The sequence below is a fragment of the Astyanax mexicanus genome, chromosome 1 (assembly GCF_023375975.1).
Source record: "Astyanax mexicanus isolate ESR-SI-001 chromosome 1, AstMex3_surface, whole genome shotgun sequence".
NCBI lineage: Eukaryota > Metazoa > Chordata > Actinopteri > Characiformes > Acestrorhamphidae > Astyanax > Astyanax mexicanus.
Genome location: NC_064408.1, coordinates 28,154,314 through 28,164,864, shown reverse-complemented (window position 1 = coordinate 28,164,864; position 10,551 = coordinate 28,154,314). Strand labels below are relative to the sequence as shown.

Below are 10,551 nucleotides of genomic sequence, written 5' to 3'. Positions count from 1 at the left end.
GCGTCTCTCTCTCTCTCTCTCTCTCTCTCTCTCTCTGTTAGCGTCTCTCTCATTCATATACACACACACACACACACACACACACACACACACACACATACATATACATATATATATATATATATATATATATATATATATATATATAATATTTGTGTGTGTATGTAAATGTACCTGCCATAGTTAACCCAAAAAGACAGGCTGAATTTGAGGGGAAATGTTATCAGATGGAACACCTAGTATGCATAACTGACGTGTATAGTTATTTAGGAGTTATTTTGTTATGTAGTTTATTTATTGTTGCCCTATATGATTTCATTGTATACAGTTTACTGGACACTTTTTTACTGTATTTAGCAGAAAGAGTGCCCTGATGTGACTGCAGCAACTCGCACTCTAATAAATTTGCTGACTCAAAGCTTAAGTCAGGGACAGGGAGGTCAGGTACAGCAACAAAGACAGACACTGCCCCCTCCTTCTCTTCCTGCTCCTCAACCATGCATAGCACAGGAAATGGCCAGGTTATGTCCATATCCACCTTTACTGATTTAATTGTATGCTTATACTCACAATCTGTTAACTGGTTGTGTCACTAACATTTTGTTTGTTGTTTGCAGGTCATTTCCTGGTTTTTTTAAGGGAGCACCACAAAAAAGAAAATTTGGAAGACCCATATTACAGCCTAAAACACCCAAAAAAACTGGAAACCTTTTCTTATTAATGTGTTTCTCCTTAACAAAAACACAGACAGTTCACCATCACCTTCTGAGGAACTGGAATTACTCCAGGCTGGATTGGGCAAGCGCACTATTTCTGTTGCTGCAGACCTGACACATTCTGAAGTTAGTATGTGTTTCTTTCACCATCTTTCATTAAAGCTTAACTCTAAACTGTCCTAGCTGACTTTAGGAAACTTTAATTGAATTTAAATGTCAAGTTTCCAGTTCTCTATATACATGGATTATGAGTTCCCTGTAACTGTCTGTTCTTGTTTTTACTTTCTGTAGTTATGTGGGTTTCTGGAGGCAGAATTTCCAAAAATGAAGGCACTCACTGGAGGATGGCTGCTGTATAAGGCTCCAGGTGCATAGTCATATTTATTCTAGGCTTACCTGTGTAGTCTTGCGTGTCATGTTAACTATTTAAATGTGTACGTGGTGTGCAGTATTTTACATAATTGTTTTACTATTGTTTTATTTAGATGTGATTTTTCTTCAACAAATATACAGTGACTTGCAAAAATATTTATACCCCTTAAACTTTTTCACATTTTGTCTCCTTACAACCACAAACTTAAATGTGTTGATATTTTAACACAAAGTAGCACATTAAGTGGAATGAAACAAAAAAAAAAACAAAGTGTGATGTGCAAAAGTTTTCAGGTTTTCTGTGAAACCCCTAAATAAAATCCAGTGCAACACATTGCCTTCAGAAGTCACTTATTTAGTTAGTCCAGCGGTGTGTAATTTTAAGCTCAGTATAAATACAGCTGTTCTCTAAAGGCCTTAGTGGAATGGTTTAGATCAAATAATATTTGTGTTAGAATGGCCCAGTCAAAGTCCTGACCTAAATCCCATTGAGCTTCTGTGGCAATATGTAGGCCCATCTCAAAAAAATTGAATATCTTTGAAAAGTTACTTTCATTCAGTAATTTAATTAAAAATGTGAAACTCATATTATATAGATGTATTACACACAGTGATCTATTTTAAGCCTTTATTCCATTTATTATTGATGATTTTGGCTTACCGCCAATGAAACCCCAAATATCAGTGTATCAAAAAATGTTATACACTGCCAAAAATACTTTTGGCAGTGTGGGCAGTGTGCCAAGTCCTGCTGGAAAATAAAATCTGCATCTCCATAAAAGTTATCAGAAGAGGGAAGCATGAAGTGCTGTAAGATTTTGTGGGAAAACACTGCACTGACTTTAGACTTGATAAAACACTGTGGATCAACACCAGCAGATGATGGACATGTCTCTCCAAACCATCACTGATCATCAGTAAATTTTACATTTCATTAAATCAGAGTCTGGAGGAAGAGTGGAGAGACACAAACTGCTTAAGGTCTAGTGTGAATGTTCTACAATTAGTGATGGTTTGGAGAGACATGTCATCTGCTGGTGTTGATCCACTGTGTTTTATCAAGTCTAAAGTCAGTGCAGTGTTTTACCACAAAATCTTACAGCACTTCATGCTTCCCTCTGCCGAAAACAACTTTTATGCAGATGCAGATTTCATTTTCCAGCAGGACTTAGCATACTGCCAAAAGTATCAATAGGTCTTATATAATATACAAATGTTCTGATACACTGATTTTTGGGTTTTCATTGGCTGTAAGCCAAAATCATCAACAATGAAAGAAATAAAACGCTTAAACACTGTGTGTTATACATCTATATAATATGAGTTTCACATTTTTAATTGATTTACTGAATCAAAGTAACTTTTCAAAGATGATATTCTAATATTTTGAGATGACCCTGTATGAATACTTTTGCAAGCCACTGTATGTATTTCCAGTGTGGTAATTGTTGTTCGTTCAATGGATCTTTACATTAATATTGTATTGGTAGGAGGCAATGGAAGACGAAAGCTTGGTGTTGTGCCACCTGACTCGGAGGGCTACACAGCAAGCCTTATCAGGATGGTGACGTCCTCTGGAAAAACGGCACTTTACATAGTTCCTCTACAAGATGAACTCTCTCTTGATCCGCTGCCGTTCTGTGCAGAGGAATTTGAAAAGATGCCAAAGGCTGAGTGTCGTCAATGTAAATCCACCATGCCACTACAGGTGCTGTATTTGCATGTTAAGTCCTGTGGTGGTGCAGTCTCCACAGATGATGAAGAGGTATGTAATTTATTTGGTAATTCTTTTATTTTATTTTGTTTTCTTTGCAACAAATGCATTCTGTATACTTGTGTTCTCTCAACTTTCAGTCTTTTTCATTTATTGCCTAGATACTCTTTGTATTCATACAATTTCAGGTTGAGGTCTATTACCCTCTTCATTAATGGTTTCTGAATATTTTGGCCAGTGAGAGAATGCCAATGTTTTTTTGTTCCTCTCTGTTATGTGTTTAAATGACCTCTGTATTGTAAATATTGTAGTTTAGTTTGTTTTGTTTTGTTTTTCTTTAAGATGAATTCTGTGATCTATGATGACGAGGATGCTACAATTGTTAGTGAAGGAAACATTGGTTCATCATCCTCCAAAATAAGAGAGGTAATACACTTTTACTTTGTTGGGTCTGCTAATAAGGTTCATTAATGAGTGTTGTATTTTACTTTTCATTGCATTGTTTTGTGGCATGTTTTTAAGCACTGTTGTGCTGTTATTACCGGCTTAAACTTAATGCCCAATCCTCATGGTCACTAATGTTCTTGGGTTTGCTGTTATACCCGCACCTTCAAACCCTTTCAAAAACCTTCTATTGGGTTTGTCCTGCAACTGGCATCCACTCTAGGTGTGTGTGTGTGTGTGTTTGCTTGCTCTGGTTAAAAGATAGAGGAAGTTAACAGACTGCACTAGTTAATCATAGTGTAACTAGTTGAGAGCTTGAGCCATGGATTCCCGTGTTGGTAACTGATTTATCATCTCTAGGAAATTGTATGCGGTGATAGATTGTTGTTCTCTGCCTGTATAGTTATTTAGGAGTTATGTACTTTATTTATTGTTGCACTAAATTTTCTAATTGTATACAGTTTACTGTACCCTTTACTGTATTAAGCAGAAAGAGTGTCCTGCTTTCACTGCAGCAACTCGCACTCTTATAAATTTGCAAGACTTTTCCTCACAGAAGACAGTGTTTCTCCTGATTAACCATCTGATTTAATCCATCTTCCCCCCCACATGCTTCATGTTTCCAGTCCCAGAGGACACAAAGCACCCCCAGGGCATCACTAAGCTTTTATACTATATTGTGGACTTTTGAGCTATTTTCTGAATGTGCTTCATTCTTTTTCAGACATGCCACACAAGTTTTGGGTTCCTGTTTTGTGTAACTTCTCAGGCCAATGGATCTGTGGTAGTTTTGGTTTCAGATGTTCTAGACGATTGTGGAGTGGCTGTCCCTGTCAGCTCAAAAAAAGTTGGTGGGATTTAAAAACATGGGTACAGCACAAAAACTCCGTTGTCCATGAGACATAGGGCTAGAAGCTGCCCAAAGCTGGTGTCTGGCTATACGCAGGCCTTATCAGCAAAAGGGTGCTCTAAAGATGCTTGTGTTTAAGAGGTTCACTGTAAAAGGGGCATTTTGTGTCGAATTTGGAGAGACCACGTTTATTGTTTTAAGTTATTTTTAAATCAAGTTATTTTATTTGGTTTATACCGTTATCATTTAAGTTAAGTATAAAATCAACCAAATCTAGAGTGCCATGATTGCAGTGTTGTGCTGTTGTTGTGCTTTGCTCTTTACAGGATGACGCACAATGTCCCATATGTTCAAAGACATTTCCACAGGACCAGCTACTTGTACATGCCAGTTTATGCGGCGACAGGTAACCTATTCATCTTGATGGTGTAATTTGTTAATGTATAATTCCTCATAAATTCACAGTAGTAGTAGTTTGTATTATAATATAAAATGCATACCAGCCTTCACTGAAAAACTGCTCTCAATATTTGTTAATGTTTACTTTACTACATAATTTGAGCGCGTAAACTGTCCCTTACACTGTCAATGTTTTGATAAATCGACCAATAGAATTTCTTCAAAAGTACCTGAAATAACATTTGCTGGTTTTTTTTTTGTTGGTTTTTTTTTGAGATGCAGGTTTTTCATTGACACCAATATGGTCTGTAACCTTTAAAATCTTAAACACTATGATTTCTGTATGCAGCCTGGATTTCCTTACAGATGACACCACATACTGCACAGCTGACAACGAAGCTGAGAATCCAATAACATGGTACAATTTCAATTTACACTAAATACAGGCACTTCCAGAGTATCAGTACAAATGATTTTTTTTTTTATTCATTTTTTTTTATGCTTCACACAGTGAAGATGACGTCTTGCGTTTGCTTGCAAGCAAGGTTGATGGAAGCAAGGAGTTCAGCATTTGTGTTTCTCGCACTGACTTCTTCCAACGAGCCATGGTACAATGGCAGCGCCAGAAGAAAGGATCCCCTGCTAACCGTTTAAAAGTTAGTTTTATAGGAGAAGCAGGTGTTGACACTGGTGCCATTAGGAAGGAATTTCTTACCAGTAAGTTACCAGTGTCTTACTTGGCAGTTTCCTTTCACTGTGGTTCAAAACAGCACCAATTTGTTTGGTATTTTGTTGTAGATCTGGTCACTGGCATAGAGGAACAACTTTTTGAACATAGAGGGGGAAGAAATGGAAAGAGTCCTGTGTACTCCATGAATGATATGGATAAAGGATTCTTTAGGTCAGCATAATTTCTGTTTTAATTGTATTTTTTGTTTGTCTAATGTCATACTTGCAAAATGTAATGTTTTCTTTTTATTTTATTTCAGGGTTGCAGGGGAGGTGTTTTCAGTCAGCTTGGCTCAGGGTGGACCTTCCCCATGCTTCTTGAGGAAGTGGTGCTATGATGTCATTTCAACAGGGGAGTTGGATGAATCAAAACTTTCAAAAGATGATGTGGACGATCCTGAACTTTACAATTTGATTAAACAGGCAAGTAATGCTTTATATACATGGTCATCTCAAAAAATTAGAATATCTTTTGAAAAGTTACTTCATTTCAGTAATTCAGTTCAAAATGTGAAACTTATATTATATAGATGTATTACACACAGAGTGATCTATTTTTATTGTTTAAGTGTGTATTTCTTTTATTGTTGATTATTCTGGCTTACAGCCAATGAAAAACCCAAAAATCAGTGTATCAGAAAATTAGAATATTGTATAAGACCAATTGATACTTTTGGCAGTGTCCTGCTGGAAAATTAAATCTGCATCTCCATAAAAGCTGTCAGCAGAGGGAAGCATGAAGTGCTGTAAGATTTTGTGGGAAAACAAAACTGCACTGACTTTAGACTTGATAATAAAACGCAGTGGATCAACACCAGCAGATGACAGACATGTCTCTCCAAACCATCACTGATTGGTGGAAACGTCACACTAGACCTTAAGCAGTTTAGACTGTGTGTCTCTCCACTCTTCCTCCAGACTCTGATCCCTTTATTTATAAATGAAATGTAAAATTCACTGATGATCAGTGATTGTTTGGAGAGACATGTCATCTGCTGGTGTTGATCCACTGTGTTTTATTAAGTCTAAAGTCAGTGCAGTTTTGTTTTTCCACAAAATCTTACAGCACTTCATATCTTACAGCTTCCCTCTGCTGAAAACTTTTATGGAAATGCAGATTTCATTTTCCAGCAGGACTTGGCACACTGCCCACTCTGCCAAAAGTATCAATTGATCTTAAATAATATTCTAATTTTCTGATACACTGATTTTTGGGTTTCATTGGCTGTAAGCCATAATCATCAAAAATAAAAGAAATAAACACTTAAAATAGATCACTCTGTGTGTAATACATCTATATAATATAAGTTTCACATTTTGAACTGAATTACTGAAATAAAGTAACTTTTCAAAGATATTCTAATTTTTTGAGATGACTGTGTGTGTGCGTGCATACGTACACACACACACACACACACACACACACACATATTTACACAAATGTAGGATTTTTTTTTTTTATATGCCTATGTTAACTAACTGTCGTGCATAAATTCTTTAATGTAAGGTTGAAGAAGCAAGTGACCTATCTCCTTGGAGCAATACTATAATTGACTGCGGTTTTACTGGGGCTATCACCAAGGAGAACAGAGATGCCATCACAAGGTATAAAACATCTCAACAGGGAAAGCCATGTAAAATAACAATTTTAGATGCCATGAATAAACTTCTGGTTATACCAGCAAAACAATCCATTCAACACATAATACACACTTTAACCATCATTATTTGTAAGTTGCTTTGGATAAAAACGCTTGTCAAATGTAATGTTATCATGTTGTATAACAGCTTAAATGAATCCAAGTACAACTAAAAGTTAGTTTCTGTTATGGCAGGATTTACATTTTTCAACTTCACTGAGAGACTGTGGTTGTGTGTTGGTGTTGTGCTGATATAAGTGGATCAGACACAGCAGTGTTGCTGATCTAAAAATATTTTTTAAACCAGATATATCCACCCAACAGCATCTTGTAATCACTGATAAAGGACTACAAACACATATTTTACAGCAACAGATTTGGAGCTTCTGTCCCTGACTTTACATCTATAAGGTGGAATGAACAGTGTTTTAAAACCCCAGCAGCACTGCTGCATCTGATCAACTTGTACCAGCACAACACCCATGAACACCTCATACACCACCATCATGTCAGTTTTCTGTGCTGATAATAATGGCCGACCACCCAAATAATACCTGCTCTCTGGTGGTTCTGGCTGTTGAAGAACAGAGTGAAAGGAGGATAACAAAGTATGCAACAAGGTGATGCTAATTTTCTGCAATGACTGTGTATGGTGCATGTTTGTTTTTGCCTCAAAGATCCATAGTGCTGCATGCAACTTTGCGTTTGATGCCAATGCTGAAGCAAGTCCGCAAAGGTCTGCAGACTTACAATTTTGTGGAGGTCCTGGAGGCACATGCCGAACTCTGCCAGCGTTTCTTTGTCCCTGGTTTCACTGATGATGAAAAGGTTTAGTATAAAACTAATCACTAATCAAATTTAGTTTCCAAATGTAGCTTATCAATTATCAAATTTTAAAAATTATTTATTTTACAACAATTGCCTTGTTTATTTGAATCATAATATAAAAATTTATAATCCTAGTACAGAAATGTTTTCCTTTTTAATGAAATATATTTTCAATAATGTGCTGTCAAAGTTTGTTCATATGTAGCCTTTTACAATAATAAGGGGAAAAATGCCTGATGGTGTATTGTGTATCAGTTAACACAGTGGGGCCTACCTGACCTAAACATATTTGCATATGCCTTTCAGACTGATGCAGATTTCATCATCCAGAATATACTCCCGGAAATGTCTGAGAAGGGGACAATCAGAGAAGCCAGAGAGAGTGCCCTCATCAATTTCTTTCAAGATTTTCTTCAAGAAATTGAAACTGCAGGTAGGCCTGGACAATAATTCGATATCGGTATTTATCGCGATAAGAAATGTTTCAATAACGGTGATATCAGTTTTGTGGTATATCGATATGTATTAGAATCACGGACAGGCGTTTTTTACTGGCGTCAGCTCGCCCCAGAGCTCAACACATTCAGCCCCCGTAGCTGGGCTACGTCAGTGCGTGATGATGTAACCACACAGGCACGTAGCCAAATAGGCTAGGTTAGGCAAGGCTAGGTTAAATTGTGCCGGAGAGTGCAGCCGACCAGCAGCGGTAATGTTAATACATCTAATCTGTTCCACCACTTCAAGCAACTCCACTACATACAATATTTTTCTTATAACGTTTCTGACTGAAGCACTTTTATAGCTTATATTGTAACTAAGTTATTCATAGTTGATAAAGCCTGTAGGTTTGTTTATTTGACGGGAAAACCTTGTTGCTTTTATGTTTATAAAGGCTTCTTGTATTCTATATCCTAGTTGAAACAATTTTGTTTTAATCTGTTAAATTTGTTCACAAAGAATAAGAAGCTCGGCCTCTGTTGTAATTTAGTTATTTTTATTGGTAATAGTTATATAGGCTTATGTTTGACAGGGATGTCATGTTATTATTTTGCTATATGCAAATAATATTGAGCATTGATTTATTTTGACTACTTTTATTTCTAAATTATTAAAGTTTTTGTGAAAGGAGGTTTCAAAGGCTTAAATTAAATTTTCAGACAGTAGTAGGTACAGATTTCCATTAGATAGATAGATAGACAGATAGATGTGCATATAATGAGGGTATCTGATGCCAGCCATACAAAAAATGCAAATACACAGTTACATAATAATTTAAATTCGTAGTGCTGCAGGGATTGCAGGGCTTCTTAGCAGTTTTCTGAGGCCTTCAAAGTATTTATATCGATATCGAAATTATATCGTATCGACCGAAATTTAAGGAATATATCGTGATATAAATTTTGGCCATATCGTCCAGCACTAACTGCAGGTCAGTACATAAACTGCATTTTCATGTGAAGCACAACTATTTAAATATTTGTTTTGTTCAGTAGAAATGTGATAAATATATTTGAACCACTGTTTAGTAAAATGCAAATAGTTTAAAAAAAAAAACAAGACCCAAAATATTAAATAAGATCACTTGTGTTGTAGGTGATGTCCATGAAGAGCAGCCTGAAGCAGACCTTTCCCCTGTAACTGTGCCCTTTGTTATGCAGTGGCTTACTGGTCAGGCACACAAGCCACTTCTTGCCTCTGAACTACACGATTTCAAAATAACACTTAAATTTGACCATGAATGTACACAGCGAATGCCAGAACACAAAATATGCTTCCCTGTTGTAAGTGCATGTGCTAAAACTATTACATTTCCTACTGTACATATGACCAGCTATGACACATTTAAAACAATCATGGTACAGGCTATTCAGGCTGACCATGGATTCCACAGAGTTTAAAGGGAAATAAATGCCTTTCTTGGATTAAATCACAAATAACCACTGGTTTCCAGCTCTTCAGGACCAGAATTGCACAAATGTTGTTATAAAATCACCTCAGTGTTAACTGGTTGAAAAACAATTGTCTTTTGTACCTGCAGTTCTCAACTCTGGACCTGCCCATTTCCCTTTTTCCATTTAGAGTGAGTGTATTGAATCAGTTTCGCTTTTATAAGTAATTATTAATTTACATGCCAACATAGCTTTTTAAATCAGTTTGTATGTTTACAAAAAAACATTTTAATAGACAAAACTGTCTTGCTTTTATGAGGAATGATTCATTTACATGTCAACATACCTTTTTAATCAGTTTGTATGTTTACAAAAAGCATTTTAAGACAAAACTGTTTAAACTTGTTGTGGTTATCTGAATATTTACATGAAATAAAAAAAATAGCAAGTTTTAAAACCTGTATGCTTTATTGAAAAATTTAATTCATGCAACATTCATGTTAACTGCACATTTGCACAAATCTGAAACTTATACCTCCTGCTGAAAATAAGACATGCTTTAAATTTGCATTTATTTTTTTGTTTGCATTCATTTATTTATTATAACAACGTTCAAATTATTACAAATTTAACGATGCATAACATAATATAGTACCGCCAAGTAAATATCCCGTCCATGCTGCTGTGAAGGTGCTGTCGGTGGTATGGCTCTTTCAAGGTCTGCCTTCTGTTCCTCAGTAAGTGGGCATTCAACAGGTGGAACAACAATCCCCCCGGACAACTCTTCAGGGAGTGTAGTAGTAGTGTTGTCAAGATCAAGGCCTTGCATATACTGCATATTTTCTGGGGGAGGTACAGGACTACTAAGGAATCCCAGTTCCCACATCTGGTTTGGGGATGAATTCCCTTCTGTGCGGATGGGATGATTATTCCAACCATTTGTAAAGGCATCAAGGCTGGCCTGAAGTCT

At 36.3% G+C, this 10,551-nt stretch overlaps 1 protein-coding gene across 1 annotated transcript; it reads left to right on the top strand.

Moving 5' to 3' along the window:
- Positions 1-690: 690 nt before the first annotated feature.
- LOC125799316 (uncharacterized) lies at positions 691-9,994 on the top strand. Its single transcript, XM_049475797.1, has 13 exons — positions 691-842; positions 1,008-1,083; positions 2,579-2,853; positions 3,145-3,228; positions 4,423-4,502; positions 4,845-4,913; positions 5,007-5,212; positions 5,294-5,396; positions 5,485-5,647; positions 6,732-6,829; positions 7,542-7,692; positions 7,999-8,125; positions 9,286-9,994. The coding sequence occupies exons 2-13, from the start codon at positions 1,041-1,043 to the stop codon at positions 9,588-9,590; spliced, it is 1,704 nt and encodes a 567-aa protein (XP_049331754.1). The 5' UTR covers positions 691-842; positions 1,008-1,040; the 3' UTR covers positions 9,591-9,994.
- Positions 9,995-10,551: the final 557 nt, after the last annotated feature.